This window comes from Squalius cephalus (genome assembly GCF_949319135.1).
Source record: "Squalius cephalus genome assembly, chromosome: 7".
Classification (NCBI taxonomy): Eukaryota; Metazoa; Chordata; class Actinopteri; order Cypriniformes; family Leuciscidae; genus Squalius; species Squalius cephalus.
This window is the reverse complement of record NC_137128.1, coordinates 12,751,931-12,776,135: the sequence shown is the minus strand read 5'-3', so window position 1 is coordinate 12,776,135 and position 24,205 is coordinate 12,751,931. Positions and strand designations below refer to the sequence as shown.

The 24,205-nt window shown below is 37.4% G+C and overlaps 1 protein-coding gene across 2 annotated transcripts; it reads left to right on the top strand.

Moving 5' to 3' along the window:
• The first annotated feature begins 2,215 nt into the window (after window positions 1–2,215).
• wnt3a (wingless-type MMTV integration site family, member 3A) lies at window positions 2,216–23,769 on the top strand. 2 transcript variants are annotated; one of them, XM_079877592.1, is made up of 4 exons: window positions 2,216–2,485; window positions 14,262–14,503; window positions 19,647–19,912; window positions 20,277–23,769. In XM_079877592.1, exons 1-4 carry the CDS (start codon window positions 2,412–2,414, stop codon window positions 20,754–20,756), a joined length of 1,062 nt encoding a protein of 353 aa, XP_079733718.1. In that variant the 5' UTR covers window positions 2,216–2,411; the 3' UTR covers window positions 20,757–23,769. The 2 variants fall into 2 exon arrangements, with proteins under 2 accessions (XP_079733718.1, XP_079733719.1); XM_079877593.1 differs by lacking the exon at window positions 2,216–2,485 and adding an exon at window positions 12,440–12,476.
• The last annotated feature ends 436 nt before the right edge of the window (window positions 23,770–24,205 follow it).

Below are 24,205 nucleotides of genomic sequence, written 5' to 3'. Positions count from 1 at the left end.
ACTTAACAGCAATAAATGTCTGTCATTCCAGGAAGCTGATTTGTAAAGAAGAGATCTTTCAAAATGCATTTAACAAGGCAACACAGATTTCTTCATTACAAACATGATTCTATTGTTTAATAATTCTAGTACTTCGCAAATCACAAAAAAGCAATCTTTGGGTAAGCATCAGAGATATGTAGATCTTGTTTGTCTGTTATAACATGGCTTTTCCACTATTCAAATCAGCGTTATATATATGGTGCTTTACACAATACAGGTTGATTCAAAGCATCTTTACAGTGAGGACAATAGTTATCAATGATGCAATTAGCTATAGTGTCATTATTCAGCTGAAGTCACTTCAGAGTCTATGGCCACTAGAGGGCATAGGTTGGTCAGGTCAGATGTTCACAGAAACACAGAGGAGTGACAGATTTGACAGGACTGAAAGCTTAGACATAAGTCCTCTAAATAGCAGTGACGGCTAGCGTAACTCTGTGGTTGAATGAGATTATGAATGTGATTGAAAAAGTCCCTTCCCTTTCACACTTTGGTGGTGCGTCGCCCAATCGCCCTAATGAAGAAACCGCCCCTGCTAAATAGTCCCCTAATATGTATATATATAGTTTAGGTACTGAGACAAAACAATTGCTTCTCTTTAAATACTCTGCTGAGCAACATGAATGAAGTGATATTGTGTTTGCCACCATCGAGTTTGCTGCTTCTCTTTGCCACTAGATGGAGACATGTGAAACAGAAATGTCAATCCGGTTTCAGTCCTGTAGCCTACATACAAAGAGCGCATGAAAAAAATAATGAATGAAGATAGCCTATTATTCAAGTAAAAAACACAAGTAAAATTAATAAATGTTTGAACAGAATCGAATGTGAAGATGGCATAATTATAGTGTTTTTTTAATCAATAGTCTATATTGTGAACACGAAATAATGAATTAATTTGAAATTTAAAGTATCATGACTGTATAGATCAAAGGCAGGTCGATACAGCCATGCAATCACCTTTCATAACATGACAATGATAAAAGTTTATACGACTTAGAGGAAATTTGGGCCTATAGGGTCATTTGTTATTTCGTTATTGTAGTTTCATATTATGTTACAAGAGAAATGTGCAGTTTTATGTAACAGTTGATCTATAGTTATAACAGTTAATAGTCGGAAAGAATTCTCTGATTAGATCTGCAAGTTAGTTATTATATTTTTAGACTTTATAATGAGGGAGAACGAAAGATTCATTCATTCATTCATCAACATTTCCTATAGCCTACTCTACTTGATTTGAGCTTATCCTTTAGATCTATAGATAAGTCTCTGTAAAGGACCTGTTCCACCACAAACCGCATTTGATCAGGTGTGTAGGATCAATGAATATGAATAGCCTACACAGGATGAATACACTTCCAGTCGTAAAAACAACACGTGAAAGAATACTTCAACCGCTTAAAAGAAAGTTTCCGATTTGGGAAATGCGACATTGAAAAAATGCCATATATTAGGCTATAGCATAATATAGGCAGGCCTATATTTTTTTTTCCCCCCTTCATATTATAATCATTACGATTAACAATTGTTAAAAACTTTAACAATTTCATGATCTTAGTATAAGGCAAACGTAGGCTACAGTTTTTAGTTTTAACTCGAGTATTATTTTAAATATTTTTGTAAATGTTTTAATTGGATTTGATATTTGAATTGGAAAGAAAACACCTGATATAGCCTATTTACGGCTTAGTAGCCTATCTTCAGCTGGGCATTTGATTTGTGTAGATGTAGCATTTATAGCCTGCATTAAACATTTATAAAATAAAATAAAAATTAAATTAAAAGAAAATAGATTAAATCGAATAATTTGAACAGAGCGAAAAAAAGCAATATGCTACAGGACAGCAAGAAAAACGAACACGAGGCAAGCGAGCAATTCACACGTTTTTCATTTTTGCATATGAGGGGCTTTAAATCGGGGGGTGAAATCCGGACAGGTTGTTATAGCTACCCAATCCACAGGGGTCCCCCCACCCACCCGTAGACAACCTTATATATATAACACAGAAAGCCTTGCATGTCCCAATAACTATTAAAACAGTGAGTGTCCTGAGCATTGCGGTTCAGGCTGACTGAGTGACTCTATCATCAGAATTTCGCCCGTGGCAAAAGCCTGTGATTGGGTCCGAATGAAAAGCCGTTCTCAACTTTAATATGTGCCTCATGAACGCGCACAGAAGAAGGCTGTAGGATTATCGGAGAGAAATATCGCTCATAATCATCTCGTGTTCTCTTATTGACACACGCGGGCGAGTGTGTATGCGTGTGTGTGTGTGTGTATGTGTGTGTGCGTGCGTGTGTGTGTGTGTGTGTGTGCGTGCGTGCGTGTGTGCGTGCGTGTCTGTTTAAGCCTAACTTTTTAAAGGATGATATATCTTGGATATTTCCTGTTTCTTTTTTGTGGGCTCACGCGTGTCATGGCAAGCTACCCGATATGGTGGTAAGTTTTATTACCTTTTTAACCTTTCTATGTGAAATACAATGAGTTTGCTAGTCTAGAAAGGGTAAATGACCAGCTTTCAACTTGACAATGATTTGGGGATTGAAAATGTCCGTGACGTCAGCTGAACTGGTGATGATATGATGATAGATTACGCGATGTCTATCTATCTATCTATCTATCTATCTATCTATCTATCTATCTATCTATCTATCTATCTATGTCTGTCTGTCTGTCTGTCTGTCGTGCACCTGTTAAAAGTTTGGAGTAAGCTACAGTAAGTAAATTGTTGGATCAACTTTTATCAACATTGACCTATGATAAATGTGTAACAACTCATGTTTAATTTGTTTGTTAAAATGTGCAATTGATTTATTGAAAGAGTGAGTAGCCTATAGGCTAATTTGTTTTCAACTATTAAAAAGTTTAAAAAATGAAAAAAAAAAAATTCTCAGTGATTCAGATGTGGTCTTTTTGCCATTAATATCTTTTATGAGAGGCTGGAACTTCTCCAATAGAGGACTTAAAAGCGCGTTGTCTTTAAATAAATAAAACCTAAGCATGGAACTCATAGCCTACTATAGTTGTAAAAGATCAATGCTGTTAGTGTAGCTGTTCAGTTTGTTTCGTTAATCAGAGATTTACTTAATCTGAATTTAAATTAGGCCTATAACATTTTCAACATTGGATTTTAGTGGTTGTATTTTTATTAACATTATTTCATTGGCAATTGAACGCTTAGTTGTTGTAATTTAAATAAAACACCTGTAGTAATAATAAAATAAATAGGCAATTGTAACTGAGAAGGTTGGAAAATGATTTATTGTTAAGAATATGCAGAAATGCATAATCATGTGAGACTATATTTAAAAGAATTTAACAGAAGGTATTTGCCATGAAATATAACTAAATGCATGTACAAAAATTTCACACATAAGTCATAACTTCATACCTGACAGAAACATTCAAGGTGTTTTCTTGAACAGATTTCACTCGTACGCCTAAAAGATCATTGTTTCAGGGAGGCAAGACAATAAAGCAGAGTTTTCTCAGTGGTTGTAAAAGCTGTAATTGAGTAGGTCATTAGTCACAGTCCAGACCACTCTTTTTGTTAATTGTTGTCTGTCTGACCCTCTTGAGATTTTAAAAGCCGTGCTTTCCTTCTCATTCACAATGCCAATTCAGAGAACAGCATCCAGCAACTTCTGTTGCTTATAATGAGTAGCCAACCCTTGTGAAAAAGAAGTACACTTCATTGTATTGAAAGTGCACTTGTCTTGTACTTCAAAACTTGAAATTATATAGCCTATTTTTTTAAAAACTGCACTTGCACATAATATAATTTTAATGAAATAAGGTCTCTTAGGTGGACTTAAAGAGAGTTTCTTTACACAGTTCCCTTTTAAAAAGTGCACTTTGTATTAAAGTCAAATGAAAAGTTTTAATTTAAAGAACTCATTATGTTTTAATAATCTATGCTTTAAAGAAGTACACTTATTTCATTGTGTTTACTAACATGCTAAAGCACAAGTAAAGCACTTTCTTATAATGTTAACTGTTGTGTAGTTATCAAATAACTTTAGTTATTGGAGATTACATTTCAAGTTATTCAAGTTTTAGCAGAAATGACATTAAAGCATAAATGCTTGTCCATTCAACTCTTTTACACTTTAACCATATTTCAAAGACAATAGAAGTAATTATGAAATTACATATAAAGGTGTAATAATAATAATAATAATAATTATAATGAACTTTATTTTATTTTATTTTAGCTTCTGAATATAAGCAATTCAATTGAGTGTACTTAACTCCCATACTCAAGTGGGTCAAAACACTCTTTTTATTTTTTTAATTGCATTAAATATAAATTTTAATTTTAAAACATTTTCATTGATTGTAAATAACATAAAATTAGGTCTCCAAAAACAGTACATTTAGCATTTAAGTTTATTATTTCCATTATAAGAATGTTTGAAAAATATGCAAAAGTGCACTTCTTTTCACAAGGGAACTCAGGGGTGCGCAATACAAGTGCTACACTTACCATCAAGGTATGAAATTGTCTAATGATAGAAGATACAATAAGCTATAAAAACACTGAGGTATAAAGCTATCTATACCAATCGATATATATATATCTGTCAAGCTGTACAGGATGTGCATTGCCTCTGGAGTCACACGTTTTTTTTTTCAGCTCCAGCCTCAACAACACCAGCTTATTGGTAAAATGTGAGAATTTAGAAGTAGGCCTATTAGGCTAGTTTGACCTAGATCATTCTATGCTGTTTTTTTATTATTATTTTTTTGGGAGGGGGGAGGGGGGGTTGTTGTTTTTTGTTGTTGTTCAAATTTGCTTTTGGCTGAATGTGAATCCATTTCTCTTGTTTAAAACAATCAGCTTCGGACATAAATAAGGTATGACTAAAGTCATTGAAGTTTGTTGGATTTGATGTAGACAGATTGTTCTTTTAAGAATCAAGTGCAATAAGTCACAGAGTTTCGGTTTCCCGTAACAGAAGGGACATGCGTGAAAACATACTGAAATCACTGGGCAATTTACCTCAGCAGGGTGGCCTGCGGTTCTCCAGCTGAGAGAGTTATGTATATGTGATATGATAACCTGCCGCAGGACTGCCCATGTCTATGCAGGGGAGACCTTAAAAGTATTGGTATACAAAAGCGTATCTATACTAATAACCAGCTTATACTTATATATATATATATATATATATATATATATATATATATATATATATATATATATAATCTATACTTATACCAGCTAATAACATCTAACCCATAACCTAATGTTACATTTTTGCTTCGGCCGCTATGAAGGAAGTTTTTGACGTGGATCAGGAATAGAGACCAGGTTCATGGCTTCCTTCTTCTCCTTATGAGATGGTGTTGCCTGACTGCACCCTAAACACCACCCCCCGCGCTCCACCTTAAAAGATAAATACCTGGAGGTGAAAGCTTGCCGCACATTCCTTCTCCCAAACACTTCTCTCTTGATGTCAAAGTCGGCTCTGTGGCCCCGGGGCCTACAAGTAAAGTGGTAATTCAGAGGTGCACTTGCTTGGGCTTGCTGAAATATGCATTAAAACCTAGACTGGATACACTTCAGATGAAAAGTGAGCAAATATATCTAAGACTCCAGAGCAAATGGATATGTTCATTTCTGTCCTTTTGTCTTTTAATTACCTGGCTTTAAGAGATTTGGGGGATGTAAAGACAATACTGTTCTTCCGGGGTGGAGGCAGGATGTCAGTTTGGTCATACTTTCGTTTGGTATATCACAAAAAATATGGCAACTTTGCACAAGCACATAGTTCAAGGAATGCTATGAGTTCCACACACCTGGTGCAAATTAGGACAACCTTATAGATGCTTGTGTTGCATTTGATTGATAATATCTACAGATCATTGTTTAAGAAATACCAGCAATCCAATCTCAGTGCAGCGATACATTAACAATGAATCCGGTTTGCCCAGTGTGTTAAGACACTCCGATCTCTGTTGTGTTGGTTTGAGTTCTTCGTTCTTACTAAATGATGATCTCAATATCATGAGCTACAACAGATGACCGAGGCAGACACACGCCCAAGACAGCTGAGCATGAGGACATGTCATTGAAACACCTGTTCACCTCACTCAGCATTGGTGACGTCTCAAATTTATCAGCTTCTGGCAAAGTACAATAACAAAGTATGAGGTGGTGATTCTAGCCGTCAACAGAGCCTATTAATTATCACTTTAGTCTTGACTGCAGTATACCTGAGGGCTGTCCACGCTTGATGGAACCCACAAACAGTTTGCCAGCTTTAAAAAAAAAAAGAGTAGAAGATAGTTCTAGCTGTAAAAATGATTGGATGATCCATAATTGAAACTGTCAGTGCATGCACACCTGTGGCATCATATTGAATTCTATAAGTTGCTTGGCAACAGTTAGCCTAATGATCTAATATTACTCTAAGTCACTTTTCATTGGTTAAGGAAAACACTTAATCAAGACTTACCTGTGGTGAAATGATTGTAAGAGTCTCGTTTTGCCTTTGTAACGAAACCTCTCAAGAATACGTCCAGTTCAAAATAAAGAAATAAGAAATAATGAATCTCATTTAAAGCTCATTTGAAACAGTGAATCTCTTTCTGATTACAGTGAAAAAACAATGATTTGTTGTAATGATTTGTTGTACTACATTACAACATCATCATGATTTGTTGTATACATAATTTATGCTGATTTAAATGAAACATTGTGAATTACAATGTAGTTTATTATTATTATTATTATTCATGTACAATACAGTACAAAAAAAGTACAAAAAAAAAACCTCAAAAGTAGAATGCATTTATAATAAAACAGATTAAATGAGGGAATTTATTATTATTATTATTTTATTTTGGGGTTAATTGCAACCAATGGATATTTTTGTGCAATTTATTCTATTGTTCTAGTCATTTGCAGTCATTTGGCGCAGAGCCCAGGATATTTTCATAGGGGTGGCACAGAAATGTCAACATCAGTTCAACATTAAAATAAATTTAACTACAAAGCACTTGTCTGTTTTAGTGCCTACAACTCAATTGAACACAATTAATTGTACTTGATTGTAATTGAGATAGAGATGGAATATATTAAATAGTACTGTGTGAATTTGACCATTTTTAATTTATTCAAAAATGACATCATTTTTTTTTATTTTTTTTTGCAGAACTGCTTTATAGATGAAATTAACTAATTTAATAATTGATTTTCTTTACAACGGAACTGAATCAACACCGAACTGACTTTAGCTGAACAACAATTGTATAAAGCGCTATATAAATAAAGGTGACTTGACTTCACCTCCAGGCATATTAATAGAAAAGAAGCTCATACTACAGTTAAAGCTCAACTTGCTCAGTCAGCTTGGTTCTGGTTCTCAACACCCCCATAAGCTATATGGGGTTAGAGTTTTCTATCATTGCATCCTCATGGATGAGATGCAGATAGCTACATAGTTTAAAGATTATCCAGCCTTTATTGAAGAATATATAGCCAATGAACTCTTCAATAGCTCTGGATTAAACTGTAGGGTCTGTTTCAAAAACATGAAACTGAAAAATAAAACATTCAATATTTAACATTCTCAGTGCAAGAGAAGGAAAAAATATGGATCACACTTTATATTAGGTGTCTTTACTACGCACTTACATAAAAAAATGTTTGGTACAATGTACTTATTTGTGTTCATATTGTATTGCAAACCACTTTTGCTGCTATTGCAGTGAGATACGGGTAAGGCTAGAAACAGGTTTTGTGGTATGGGTAGGTTTAAGAGTGGGTTAAGGTGTAAGGGAAGGGTCAATAGAGTAATCACAAAAATTAATTACAGATGTAATTACATTCATGTATGTTGATATCAAATGATTAATCTACATGATCATTAGTCATTAGTACATAGTAGCTAAAGACACTTAATATAATGTGCAAGAAAGGGAATATGACAAAGTCAGCAGCCGACAGGACATAAATGCCAGAATGTAAATTTAGTAATTTTATGCACACTCAAATGTATTCCATTTCTATGTGTACTGTACCAACTAATACAAAATCGGCACCTATTTTTGAGTATAAATGCACAGTGCTCGCATTTATTTGTGCATTAAATTACAGTTAAAAATTACATATAAATATGTACCTTATACTTATCATAAATTGATTACTTTAATAAATGATTTAGTCATTATATTCACCTGTTCTACATCAATTAGCTCAACCAATGTGACACAATAGTGTGTCTGACCAGTTGTGTGAGCCCGCAACATCGTGTTAAGTGGAGTTCGAGGTAAGTGGAGTTCGAGGGCTCGTGGTGGATGTGTTCGCTATGGTTGCTGGAACATTTTTCAGACTGTTGGAGGCGTTTGTGGATATTACTCCCCTGTTTCTCCATTTTCATGTAAAAAATACAGTAGAAAAAAAAAGTAAAAAAAAAAAAAACTCTAAAGTAATATGCATTCATAATAAGAAGAATTAGGGGAGGGGGTGTGGAATGTGCTTAATTTTTTCAAAAATAATGTTCCACCAACATGGCTGGTGTCTGGTTCCACCAAGCCCTGAACTGCCTGTTTCCCCGCTATTTCCGTCCAGTCCTATCTCCTGTGATCCCTCCCAGCCTCCCTCTCCCTTTAACTGTCGGTTCCTCAGCCCCACCTCCTCTGTATTCTATAATACTCTGCACAGTATTGTGTGGATCTGCCACAGGACTTCAGGCCACCAGCTCCGCCTTGTCCAGAAGATTCCCTAGCTCTGCCTCCAGCATCAGTACCCATCACTCCACCGTGGCCTGTCAACCTGTCGGCTCCACCTTGGCTCCTCCCTCCCTCGGCTCCATCGGAAACCATCATCCTTATGACTCCACCGGGCTCCCTCGTCCCACAGGCTTGGTCAGATGCATCTTCTATGTCAATGGTGGCCCTCTAGTTTCGCCCTTGGGTAGCTCTGAAGTTGGTTGTGTATTTGTATGCATGTAAAAGAAATGCATGTAAGAGTGTGAGACAGACAGGGTGGGCGGGGGGACGTAAACGTCCCATGCCATTGGTTTGAGAGGCTACTTGGCCCCTGAGGCGAAGGACTGACAAAGGCTAAAAAAAGGTCAAATTGCAATAGGAGTTACTTAGTGAACAAATCCTCATAGTTTCGCTACACCCTGCTAGATTAGGTTAGGATCTTCTCTCGAGCCAGTTTCTCTCAAGTTCCCTCTTGTTTTGTGCTCTCTTAGTCTTTAAAGTAAAATTCTGATTAAGCTCCTCTCTAAGAAAGATGAAAAAATGCCTGACTCATAGTAAAATAATGCTAGGGATCAACTTAAACAAAGCATAACCTATTGAAGTCAGTTTAGACTAGAGCGGTAATAGAAATGACATCAAAGAGTACACCATGCCGCAGAATAACAAGGAAGTTATTAGCTGCCTAGCAATGGCTAGTATGTGTACTTCTTTAGTTCACATTTCTCGAGCATGATTGCACAAGTACTTTTTGTACTCTTTTACAAAGTTCCAATTAATGAACTACAGTGACATACATTGAAATTAGTGATTTGCTTTAGGCCAACATGGTTGATCAAAGTCACCATTCATTTCCTTTACAGCCAGAGATCCATAACTTCCCCCCAGAACAATGGAAGAGAGGAAGTGATGTGGAATGCATCAGGTATAGGAACTGGTTGGTGGCACATCAGCTGATGAGGGAGTGGCGTAGTCTTTGTTATTGAGAGAGCCCTTCAGGTCTAATCACTACAGGTCAGGGGTCACTGAGGGGACCACTTGTTGTGATTAGTAATCAGCTCATAACACAGGTCAACACACACAGCTAATTGAGACTGCTCACACCTTTACAGACAGGTCCCTTTCATTTGTCAAGCATTTGTCAAATTTCAAGCAAATAAATATGTTAATATTTAATATCCATACATAAATGTTTAGCATACTTTTTGTCATTTGTCATTTTTGTAGAGGTGTTCAGTGAAGTCAACGTCTGTTTTTGTTTCAAAGATGAAATTGTTTGTATCTGGGGATAAAAACAGGGGTGGGTGGTGCTTTAACCAGATGTGTGTCCAAACTACATTGCCCAAAAAAACAAAAAACAAAAAAAAGTTGCGGTTTGGATTTAAATAAATGCTTAAGAGTTGTAAAAATTTATGTACATCATATTAATTTCAATCAAGAGGTGTATCAATATTTGGACAATGCAAGTCCAGCACTCTGTAAGGTCACGTCCCAAAGACTTTCAATGAATTTAAGATCTGGACTCATGAGGAGCAGATTCATGTGTGAGAATTATTCTTCATGCTCCTCACAACTATTCTTTCACAGTTTGAGCCTGATGAATCTTGACATTGTCATCCTGGAATATGGCCATGATGTGTCTCCCTACATAGTTGTTTAAGAAATGAAAAGCTACACACTCCATCAGTTAGGGTTAGAAGAACTGTTGCCAAACATATAACATGCTATAAACAGAATAATCACTGCAATAATGATCCAATCACTCATAGACTCTTAAGCATTTGTCTATTTAAATCCAAACAGCACCTTTTTTTTTGTCCGCTGTCCCACCAGCGGACAGGCGGGACATGCTCCCAACACTTTTTGCCACTTTGCAATTTTGTCTCCATCACTTTTTGAAATCCATCGAAAAATATATTGTAGAACCCATCTACAACACACTTGCGTGAAGGTTTGAAAACTGACACTGAGGATGTCTGAATACGTACACCTTAATGAATGAGGCTTCTGCTTATGTATTTCTGTGCATCTAACGTTTTTAGCGCTGCCTTTACAGGAAATCAGCTTGCAATGTGTCTGTTTGCAGCAACAACTTCAAATGCTCGGTGCTGCACATCAGAAACTGCTGCGCTCATTTTCATTCATAGAGGTTACACTCATTTGCTTTCCACACTACTATTGCATTGTAATTTTTAGTTGTTTATCTAAAATACCGTGCTGTCACCTGGTTCACCTGTTCTCCAGAAAGAACAACACTGAAAAAAAAAAACCAATAAGTGAAATTTACTTAATTTTTCTTTTGCAAGTCAAATCTACTTAACTAAGTTAAGTAAAATTAACAAATAAAATAAGTACTTAGCTTGGCAGTTAAAATTTGCTTACTTTGCAATACTCTGTTTCAAGTACATTTTACTCAAACAATATAACACTGAATTAAGCCATGATTTTGAAGTGTATGCTTTACTTGGAACATCTAAGTAAATAATACAGTAGATATTCTGTAGACAGTATATCTACATAATAGAAGTGATGTGGTACACACCTGAACACAGAGATATCAATACTTGGTACACAATACACAATAACGGTGACATTCGTCTGAACATTTTTGATTATGAATGTGTGATTTTTAGTACTAGAAAATGAACTCCAGATGTCATAAAACAGCAAGTAACTAAACTTAACAACTAAAGCAATAACAAAACCGTGTAATTTCAGATGAAAAACAGTGAAAAATGCAACTTTATTAAAGGCATAGTTCACCTAGAAATAAAAATTCTCTCATTAATTACTCACCCTCATGTCATTCCAAACCCGTAAGACTTTCGTTCATCATCCGAACACAAATGAAGATCTTTTTTATGAAATCTGAGAACTTTCTGGACACTCTATAGACATCTCCACTTTGACGCTTCAAAAAACTCATAAAGAGATCGCAAAAACTATTCCATATGAATTGAGCAGTTTAGTCCAAATTTTCTGAAGAGACTCGATTGCCTTATATGATGAACAGATTTAATTTAGGCTTTTATTCACATTCACATGACAATAAAAATGATTTAGGAAAATGTTTATTGAATAAATTGCAATTCAAGTTGATAAATTCTGAATTAAATGTTTTGGCGGTATGGCTCTGTTCAGGGAGTCCTCTGACCTTTCATGAGCACCATGAAATAGCAGAGAGTCAGAGGACAGCAGCAGCATTAGGGAACGCTCACACAGTTTAGGACTGGGAGAGCTGAACTATTCCCCCTATGAACAGAGCAGCAACGATGACAAAAGCAAAATGCCACGTTATACACGACAAGGAGGAGCTGGGGAGGTGGCGGGCAGCAAAGAGCTAGCAACAGCAGTTAGGAGCTAACTGAATCTGTTTGAAGAGGGCGCCCTGTTTATATCATAGCCATAAGTTAGGAGCTAACTGAATCTGTTTGAAGAGGGCGCCCTGTTTATATCATAGCCATTAGCAGCGAGGGGAGTTGAACAGCTGATGCGCTGATGCAAAACAGCTGATGCATCTCAGCTGAGCAGATCAGCTGATGAGACCGTGTTGTTGGCCAATAGCGTTAGCAGCGTCTTGACTATCTAGCCTGCCAGAACTGACGCTTACGCTCAATTTAAACAATGATCAGCGAACATAAATAGAAGATAATAATTACTGCCTTAATTATTCATTCCCCAGTGCATGAGTGGAACACTGGTATCAAAAAGTTGGGTATGTTTTACTTAATTTTACAACATTGATATTTTCACTTTAATTAAGTACTAATATAGAATTTACTTTTTATTTTTTTTATTCTTGCCTGAACTAAGTTATTCAGGTAGAAATTACATTTGTTTATTCTATAGTTAGAGACAACTGTTGGATACGGCTTGTTTTAAAGGGATTTTTTGATTTCTGAAATCTTCAAAAGTGTTGTAATGAGTCTTTTTCTTAACATGAGTTGTTAGCACATCAAATGCAGTACTTCAAGTAAAATCGTGTATTTTTTAACACATTTTTTCATAATTAGGTAGAGTTAGGATACATTGTTATATTTGAAATTGATGACATAACCTGGAAACAGTCAAGTTAAGTCACCTTTATTTACATAGCACTTTTTAAAATACAGATTGTTTCAAAGCAGATTTACAGTGATAACAGGAAAATAATGCAACAAAGTTTGTTTCTAGAAGAAAATAGTGTTATAGTCCAGCTTAAGTAAGTTCAGTGATGGTTCATTTTTGTTGTAAAATAGTTATTAATTTAATTAATTTATATATATAGCCGCTATGGAGAAAACCGTGATGTCATCATCCAGCTCAGTTCAGTTCTCAGATAATGTTGGAAACAGTAGCAATGCACCAATAGTACTGACAGCTGACAAACTTTCCACAACATTGCAATGGAAACTCTGAATTGTAAGTGAAAAACATGTCAGCACTTGTCACATCTGAGCCGTGTGTCATCAAAGAATAGTCGAGTTCAAGCTATCCTCTGATGCTCAGCCAGACCAGTACACACTGTGTCATTACAGGAAGCCACAGACCTATTTCACTTTTGGACAGTTTAAGGATGTCAGTGGCCCTTAATGACAAGGTGCCTGTCGCGCACTGTGAATCCTTAATCAGTATACTACTCCTGTCTCAGCTGGCTCTTTTATGTTTGTTTACCACTTAGCAATGTGTTATGGCTTTATCTGAACCCCTCCCACAAAGCAAAAGATCTTCAATGCCTTTGACAGGTTCAAACAATACAAGCCACAGTAGTTCTTACTGCAAAATGTTTTGAACTGCTGTGGTACATATACAACGCAAAGTGTCAATGCCAATTGATCTCCTCCTTTTGGGACCTTGAGTCCACACAATTACACTTTGATCTTATTACACTGTTTTTGGCTATTTTAGCCAACCTTGTGAATGATACACCCGTTATAATGCTGAAAGCATGTGTAGTTAGTAAAGAAGGGTCTGTGTTTTAAGCTAATTTTTAAATTAAATCAAATGTCCCGGTTTGGATGTAGGACCGCAGCATTGAATGCTTGTGTACTGACAGGCTACTTAACTAGCCAAACCAGAGAGAATACATGGGTAAACCATCTCAACCAGACACATTCGTGCTAAACAGCTCAATCCATCAGCAAACCACCATGAAGAGGCTGACTAGCCTTTCTGTTCTAATTTGGTCTTTTCAGTAGGGATATTCATTCATTCTGCACTCTAGATACGCATAGAAGCTACTAGATTTGTTTCAAATCTGTGCATTTTGTCGGTAATCAAGACAACATTCATAAATTAGATAGCAATGAAGTTTAGCAAAGAAAAAAGCAAGAGAAAGCAAGAAAAAAGGCAGTTGCACTCAATTTTCCAAAGAGGTTTGCGCTTGGAGTCATGGTTGGTACAAAGTTAGTAGCAAGTTAGTAAGTACATAGTATGCACATTAAAAATTAAGTTAAAAATTAAACTAACCAAAATCTGGTTTGTACTAGTCAGTTGCTCAACTCCATGTTTTCCTCGGCAGGTCTTTGGCGGTGGGACACCAGTACACTTCTTTGGGTACCCAGCCCATCATGTGCAGCTCAATTCCTGGTCTGGTGCCCAAACAGCTCCGCTTCTGCCGCAACTATGTGGAAATCATGCCTAGTGTGGCAGAGGGGGTGAAAATCGGCATCCAAGAGTGTCAGCATCAGTTCCGTGGCCGCAGATGGAATTGCACTACAATCAATGATAACCTGGCCATCTTCGGACCAGTGCTGGATAAAGGTAGGAATACGATAAGAGAGTCTATGGGAATTAATGGGAATTAGAGATAGTTGAAGAAGATCAGGAATTGCCACTGGTAACAACCATACCCAAATATATACAGGACGTTATCACTGTTTTGCAATGGTGGTCAACCGATATGGGTTTATTAATCAGTCTATACTATGCAATATTAATTATAAAACACATGGTTCCAAATATACATATGCTGCTTTTAAATGTTTTGGCTGATTCTTATAGATGTAAAAAAAAAATTCGCTAATGTATTTCAAAAAGCCGCAGTTTCTACATTTTTAAGAGCAGGACTATGATCAGCCTTTATCCATCCCATAATGAAAGCTAGCTGAAAATCATATTTCACTCTGTGTTTCTTTGTGTTCAGTGGCTATGTAACATTATGGCTTCTCAATTACAACAAAACTCCCTGTTTGCACACAGCTCTGATTGCTGAGATTACTCTGTTGTTCTGTGCACATTATTTATTTGCTGCTCTCTAATCCCACTCTCAATGGGCATTAGTCAGGTGCACTGGACTATGACCGTTTGTACAGATGTAGTGATGCACGCGTGTAAAGTGGGTGGGACATGTTTTGTTTGTTTCTGTCGAAGGGAATCCCCACATTTCTCATTGCGTTTGTCCCGGCACAGTAAAAGTAATGCATCTCCCAGCAGCAACACACTGACTCTCCTTAAAGGCACTTCAGAAGTCTCTCACTGTGTGTGTAATACGCACACATTAACAGACATACTTCACCGCTCAAATGGATTACATTGCCAGCTTGTGTGTTTGTCTAAGGTGAAGTTATGAATGTGTTGTTTTGGTCTTTAATCAGTTGGGATTCTTGTCTGAGGCACAAGTCTGTGCATAACACATAGTTTAGGGTTATGTAGATTTGAGGTGGCATTTTCAGCAAAAATCCCAAATCAACTATTTTGCTAAGGTAAGCATTATTGCTATGCTATTGATCATAGATTATACAACTGTAACTTGACAAGGTACTCATAAATATTGAAGTAAACTACAGTTCAAACCATTTGGTGAGTTTGAGGTTAATAATTTTTAAATACATAACTATTAAGTGATTTATTTATTCTTTTTTTATATATATAACTTAGTCGAAATCAGTGATAAATAGCCACATTTAAGTAAATATAACATTGCTATTAAAATGATTGTACAATAGGAATATTTTGATTTTACCACTATAAAAAACAGACAAAATGTTTCAGTAAAATGGATTGAACCTTTTTTTTAAAAAACTGGTTTAAAAACAAACTGCTTCACTTAAGCAAATCAGACTTCCCAGTGAGAAAAGGGGTATTTTAGTCCAGTTTTGGGGTTTTATTTTTATAACCGGCTTAAACTTGGCTTAAAGCTGTGTGTGAAATACCATATTACAAAATAGCGATGTAATATTATGTCAGATAACACCATCACACTTTGTAGAAGTAGCTTGTGGAGTAGCTACTGGAAAAATTGCTCCGTTTTTAAAACAGCTAAGCTACTGTAAGAATATAGTTAGGTTTTCAATTCATAATTTCAATTCAATTGCTATGGAATATCTAGATTTTGAAAAAAGTAGAGATATGTTTAATAGGCTTTTGGCTACCTGTTGCTGCTTTTATTCCCAACTGTTGTATCAGTTCCCCTCTCATTGTCCTAGAGAAACGAGGGGTCAGGGTACAAGGGGCCAAAGCCCATCGAGGAGCCGCAGTTGGGATGAACCGGCTACGGTGGAAGGCGGTGTCAGCCGAGCCAATTGCTTTTAATAAACTCTCAAGCAATTGTTACATTGATGGAGAGGGCTTGAGCCCAAGCGGGTCACTGATGATGGGAGGACTGCTCAGGTCTTCTCCATTGTAGTGTTAATAGCCACTCTATATCCCCTGCAGTTCCCCCTCCTCCGGTCTAAATTGAAGGGGAGATTGGTCTGGGACAGGGGTGATGGAGGTTTAAACCAGGTCAGTCATCGGGGTCCAGGGGTGGCTTTAGTAAATCATTTTGATTGGATTAAAGCTTCTGAAGCTCTTAATAATGTGAGAGGTCAAAGCGGGCAGATTAAGTGCTTTGTTGGGGGCGGTTTAAGGACCGCGTCGAAGCTCAGAAGCTTTTCATAGAGCTTAAAGAAGAGCACCTCTCACTTTCGCTCCTTTGTGACTAACGCTGTCACTTTTGCAGAGCTAGTGCTATTGTGTGGTGGTGTTAATGTCTGCGGTGCAGACGGATATGTGCCGGTTTCCTCCTCTGTTTTGTGCTGGGCTGAATGGAGCGCTGATCTTTAATAGGTCTTCAGTAGCTTGTTACTGACAATCACACAACTGTCTGAGATCTGCTCTGGTATTTTCAGCAGACATGTTTCTTCAGCATTTGAGGTGATAGCAGAGAAATGTATTTTCTCCTATGAAGTAACAGTCTGGCCCTGTATGGCTATCAGAAAATGTTTGTTTAAGCATCCCAATCACTGGCTCAACTTATGACATGATTTAGGGCGGGATCTGTTTGCGTGTCCTTTGGCAGATGATGGGAGTTTTCTGGAAAAAATGTTTTTGCCCAATTTCAGTGGGGACACAGGGGCAGAAAGTGCACACTTCTCATTTAAAGGCCTTTATTTTTGATACCTTTTTGATGCACACCATTTGTCAGCTTTCTTTGGAAACCTAGTCACTAACTTATGCATGAAAAATCAGTCTGTTTTGCCACCAAGCTTTGCTTGTTTTTGTATGCCTACTGTATTGCATTGTTTTGCAAAGGTAAACTGCCTCTCCAATCTCAGCCTCATCTCTCTATTTTACAGTGTTGCCCCAGGCTACGTCTGCATCAGCGCTCATTAATTTACATTAACCAAAGTGTCAAAACATGGCCCACTGGAATCCGCTCACGATGAAAGGAGAGTCAGCGCAGGTGTTCTAGAAGAGTGTGATGAACACACCTTTAACAGATAACGTTGCCAGTCGCATGCGAGCTGTAACTGGACACCAGAATTAACGTGTTCTTACTGTCACTTGAGATTTCTGTTGTTACTGAAATCAGACAGTTAAACTGAAAAGTGGTTATTTACACACAAATAACTTTGTGGCCTAGTGGCATTTTACGTACATGCACCTCTATATTGTCTTTGTGATATTTGTTCAAAATAGCTTTTCTTTGCAATTTCATGACATTTAATAAATGACATTTAACAAGCAATAAAATTGCATCTGGGTGTCAATGAAACCCCTTTTCATTGGAATTCCTTAAGGGCCATCACCACATTGGCCACCACCACAAAGTCAAGTAAAGGAATCCCATGACTTTTAATGCTAACACCCTCATCTAAACCAACTTTGCATGAGGTCAGGCTACCCGGGTTATGACCTCTGCCCTCAGGAGGAGAAACTGTTACAATTTAGGATGTACTGAGAGCACCATGCCTTTCATCAAATGCATGTTTAACTGTGCATGGGGGAGGTCTGCTCACCAGCATATCATTAACTCTGCCCAAGAAAGAAAGAATGGGGTGTGGCAAACTGAGTTGATGGTGGGACCTTAGCCCCGCCTCCTGCTGGGCCCAACTCACCACACAATATCTAGGCGACCATAAGATTAAGCCAGAGAGAAAGCTCCTTTCACAATTCACACGCCCTTTAGATTGTTTTATTAAACCATTTCAATGGGGATTTCCCCGTCTGCCGACAAGTGGGGTCCAGCCAATGCATAGTTCTCTGTTGCTATGACTTAACTTGGTCCCCACTAATCACTGGCAAGGGCAAATTTCATATAAAATATCGGGGGGCTTTTGTGTGTGTAATTCACCATGACAGTGGCAGCACAATGGGGGATTCAGGATCCCAGCAGGTAACAGGGACCACTTGCCATGTGAGCGTCCAGCAAAGTTAGCCAGAAGGTGGGCCGCAGGGGCCAACTTGTTGTCACAAATAATCAGTCTAATCAGGCTTCACCTGCATTCTTTTCTCAGGTAAAGACTCCCTACCTCTCTAAAGTGTCTTTGTGTCTCCTATTTATCCATTTTTGATCCATTGTTCCTCTGGATATTAATCTGCCCCCTCTTTCCCCCAGTGCTGTCTCTCCTTTATTCCCCAGATCAGTCTGCCATTTTATTGTCAGACAGCCATATTTGACCCACATTTAATGGCTTCCTGATCATAAAACATAGGCCACTCACTTAGTTTTAAATTGTAATTTAATGGCCCTTTCAGACCTGGCTATTGGCCCCCAGTTTTTGTATGATTTAGTTGATGGATATGGAAGCAGAAGTTGCTAGTTTGAGCTAGAGAAATCAAAGGCATCTGTGCTACAGATAAAAAACAACAACTGATATAGGTTTTAATATTTTGTAGTTAAGAACAAAGAAACATTGTTTTGGGTGGTAATTTCAATCGAAACATTCAAAGGCACCAAATCTCTTTGTCATTATAATTAGCATTAAGGAATAAGAAAGACTTGTGGCCAGTTTTGCAACATCATTATCTCTAGCCTTGATTTTTCCAACCAGTTGAAACCTGCAACAAAGGAAGACTTGATTCACGTCTCCATAGCCGTTTCCTCTCTCCAGCAAGTGCAAGACTGCACAAGACCACAGAGTATTTATCAAAATTACCAACCTCATTAGCTGTCTCTTGGAAAATGCTTTTAAGTTTGTATGGGGCCCTCGTCAGCAAGAATTGTCATAAAATCCCCTGTTAGACAGAATGTTGGATCATCTTTGAGATTATAATCAACCAAAAACTTGCATTGTTCATTCTTCACATTGATTCTGAAAGTAACGCGCTGGGTCTTGTTACCACAATTCGACAGTGAGTCTTAGCTATGAGTAATACGGGTCTATTTCTCCAACTCAGAGTTGCTTAATTGAGTCTTTCTAATTATAGACTTGTCAGCCTTGTATTTATCTTATCTGAAAGGATATGCTTGGTCTTCCCTGACTCATGCCTCAGTAATGCCTCACCTTGTACACAAAGAGACCTGAGTGAACTGCTTTTACCTACAAAATTTAACCACATGCTCATAAGATGTTTCATTGAATTGAGTATTTTTATGGGAACAATAATGTCTTGACAAAGAATTTAATCTCCCAATTAACCATATAACGTCCTGAGGTGTAACTCATGTAACATTGATTGTTTTCTCTGTACATTTCCATAGCCACCAGAGAGTCAGCATTTGTCCATGCAATTGCCTCAGCGGGGGTAGCATTCGCTGTGACGCGGGCTTGCTCCGAGGGCTCTGCCACCATCTGCGGCTGTGACACGCGGAGGAAAGGACCACCAGGCGAGGGCTGGAAGTGGGGTGGCTGCAGTGAGGATGTGGATTTTGGCAGCATGGTATCCCGAGAGTTTGCCGATGCTCGTGAGAATCGGCCAGACGCTCGATCTGCTATGAATCGTCACAACAACGAAGCTGGACGTGTGGTGAGCACTTTTTTCCTGGTTATGTTGGCCTGGTCCTAACAAAACCCTGCTGAAAAAAACAAAATGCTTTTCCTCTCTGGATCAGATTAGTTTATTCAGCTTTCTGGTGGATTAGTTTATACTCAGGTTTAGTATATGCTTAGGTTAGTTTATGCTGCTTGCTGGTGAATAAGCATATCCTTTCTGAAAACAAATCAATTTGAATAATTTACAAATGCCTGGTCATGAAACCAAGGGACTAGCATACAAAACACCGTTTTTTTCCCCAGTAGTGTAAAATTGCAAATTGAATAGCTTCTATGGTAAACATATAGCATGCAATACAGTGCTAAGATCTATATTCTGTTTTCCTATTTTTCCCTAGTCAATCACTGACCACATGTACCTGAAATGCAAGTGTCACGGACTTTCGGGCAGCTGTGAGGTGAAAACTTGCTGGTGGTCGCAGCCTGACTTTCGGGTGATAGGCGACTACATGAAGGATAAGTATGACAGCGCATCTGAAATGGTGGTGGAGAAACATCGGGAATCACGAGGCTGGGTCGAGACCTTACGGCCAAAGTACACCTTCTTCAAGCCCCCTATTGAAACTGACCTTGTCTACTATGAAAGCTCCCCTAACTTCTGTGAACCCAACCCAGAAACCGGCTCCTTTGGCACCCGTGACCGTATGTGTAACCTGACATCACATGGCATCGATGGCTGCGACTTGCTCTGTTGCGGTCGAGGCCACAACACTCGAACTGAGAAACGCAAGGAGAAATGCCACTGCATCTTCCACTGGTGCTGCTACGTGAGTTGCCAGGAGTGTACGCGAGTTTATGATGTCCACACCTGCAAGTAAGCACCAAACAAAACCAAAACCAGATTGGACCAGATTAGACATTTGGGGTTGTGAACATTCGAGGGAAACATTCATTCACCGAAACTTGTGGGCTGAGTTGAATTGAGTTTGTGGTTTCACTAATAAGACAATCACAAAAAAGATACAGTGGACAGTAAAGTAATTCTAAAAGACCATCGATAAGAATGCTGTTTAAACAGACAAAAAGATAAAACCATTAATCCTTTATTCTCCACCTGGACCATTGTTGAGGACAAACACGGGCCTGTGGCTCAGCTTTGGAAGGGACTAATCGTTTTCAGTCTGATATGGGAGGGGATAAGTGATGGATCAGATTACTAGAGACTCAGGCCCTTGGGACCTTGACCAATTGTGTCTCCAAGAAAAGAACAGAACATCTTTAAAAGGGAGAGTTTTTGTCGGCACGTGGCAGCAAACTCAGATGGGAGAACTCTGAAAAACAAATGCAGCATAAACCGAATACCAGGGTTTGCCCACAAGCATCTCTGAAATATGTTTATAGTTGCATTTTTAACAATAGCCTTACTACTAACACCATTAAAGAAGCTATTTGTGTCTTACTTTAATACATATTTTAAAGTGCATTCCAACATACCTGAATACCAGCAAACAACCAATTAACAAATTCCTTTACAACATATAATTCACTTTATGTTGTTTCTGTGTGTAAGACCAAACATTGAACTTATTAGGTTGAGTTTATAGTAAGTTACTAACATTAGGTTATGAATGCACTTGTCCCTGAGTGAATGTCCATACATTGTATGTCATTGTTTTCTTGATATGATTTTAGAACTCACTGCACATATCAAGTCCTATTCTAACTAATGTTGTTTAGGCTGCTTTCACACTTACTTGTTTCGATTGCCTGGTCCAAACCAGAGTTCACTTGCTCCCCCTTTTTCCCTGACCTTGTTGGATTGTGTTCACACTGTATTTTTGAATCTGAACTATGGCATGTTTGCGTCATCAATGCAGCAGCTGTTTACCCCTGTTGCTAGTTAACAACTACACGGGAGAAGGCTGCAAAATTGACAGCCAGGCTCAGTTTTGTACTTTGTTTTTTGAATCTTTGGTTTTGTTTCCAAACCATCAACACAGAACGACACACCATCAATAGTAGTTCACTTCAATGATTTAGGACAATTGTGTTCATATCACACCACAGACTATAAAGAGTTCGGAAATCATCGTTCTCGTTGTCCAACTCGTCCAAACAAACCGAACTCTGACGTCAAACTAATCCGGGTGTGCTCCAAAAGTACTAGTGTGAAAACACTCAGTTTTCCCCAAAGATCAATACTCTATTAAAGCGAAAACAAAAAGATGTCAGCACTTCTATCTTGAAATGGAGCATGATATTCATTTGCCCTATTTGTATGTGACAGTATTATTAATATTTCACAGACAGAGAGGTTTATGACATTTCAGAATGAATATACAAGGTAATTGTGCCTTTATTCACTAGCTGAAGCATTACATGCAGGGTCCAAAATTAACAATCATATGTGCCATGTGTCAAATGCGGGTAAATAATAATTATTATTTTTTATTATTTTCAAAAGAAACTAATGCTAAACAGAAGATATTTTTGTTAATCCACCCACCTTTGACAGGTGGTGAAAAGTTGCATTATTATTATCATTTTTGTTTGGTAAAAGGTTAATTTTGGACCTTGATTATAGGTTTTGTTTCTGCTATGACAAAATTAATTATTTAGTTTTTATTCACAATTGTAATACTCAAGTATTTTTCACATCTGTCTTTAATAGCCATTATATGTGAATCCATGACCAAAATTAATGTTTTTATTATTGTGACTTTACCTACCCATTTTGAATGTTAGCAGCAGTACAGAAACTAAATGAACTACTTTCATTTATAATGCTGCTAACTATTTACAGGTTTGTTGTTATATTTATGTGTGATTAATATGTGCTTGTGGATTTGTTTTTCTCCGTGTAAATCTACTGTAAGTGTCTTGATGTGTGTATGTAAATGTGTCTGTATATGTGCATGACTCTTTGTTTTCTTCTTTCTGTGAAAGACACTGTGTAAGCATAGTTAACAACTAAAATGTGAAGTTTTCTACTAATGGAATCTTGATAGAGTTTGTATTCGTTAACCAAATAGAGATATTCTAACACTTTTGCGTTTCCTTTTGAACAATAGCTTGTAAAATGTATGTACTGTATGAAAACTGAGATGCATTGAATATTGTGTTATTAAAAGCCACGGTATATTTTGACAAAGTAGCAATCAAAAATTATATACAGCCAACTTTCTGAAGAATATTTTGTGATCATACCTATGGTCCTGTGTGTAAGTATCTGTATCTAATTGCATCTAGTAACCATACCCTGCAATATATTAACTATAAGTCAGTCTAATATCGCAGGGAAATGTGAGAAGGCAGAGATAAAACCCCGGCTTGTAAAATTCTTTGGCAGAGTTCTTTTTACAGATCTTTCCTCAAAGATGAATGAACTCAAGTTTTCTCTTGCCCATCTCACACTGATTTAATCTCTCATCAATCAGGGATAATTTCAAAGCACATGCTCTATTCAGCACAAAGCTTTATTTAACATTATGATCCGCCCCTAACTACAAAATCAATACTTCTTGTTTTTATGTGTACATCACTGCATCTAAATTTCGATTGTTTGCTTCCACACAGTTCAATTTGTATTCTAAACACGGTCTTAAATTCCAAAGTTTTGTACAGACTAGTTCTGTGTTTATGGATTTCTAAAGTCGGAGGATTTTTTATGATTATTTATTTTACTGTAATGTATATATTAGTAAGAGTATATATTTGCTGACAAAAGATTATTACTTGTTTGGAAAAAATGTTGTTTTGTGTAACAGTTTTACCAGCAACCAGAAACTGTTGTTGCTGCTTTTTTTCACTGACCACATAGGATGCACTGTATGTCCTGCTCTCTGTTATTAGAATTCTAGCTGTTAATGTTATAACCAAATTAAATAAAAATTTCAAGCAAATTCTCATTTTTCATCATTGATTTTTTTATTCAAATTTGTTTTTGCTTCATGGACCCAGATTTGACATTAGACATCAAGTTATATGTCAAAGTTTAATATTTCGATTTAGGAGTTAGAGTAAAACTAAATATGAGTAACAGTATAGTCCTGTTTGAAATTGTTTGCAAGAGCAAAAATTATTTCAAATATGCAACTATGACTATAACTAGCTTTCAACTCATGTCATGATCAAGCTCTGTATTAACATGAGGATAACAGGAAGGAACAATGAGTAGACACAGGATGCTTCTCATTTCTTATGTGCATCCTCGCTTCCTTTCCTTGCATCTTAGCTCCACCCCCTTAGGGTGCAAGGGAAGGATACATCTGTGTATCCTCGCTCATGACTCCTCAGGAAGCTTCCTCGCTCCTTGTGGTACAATTAG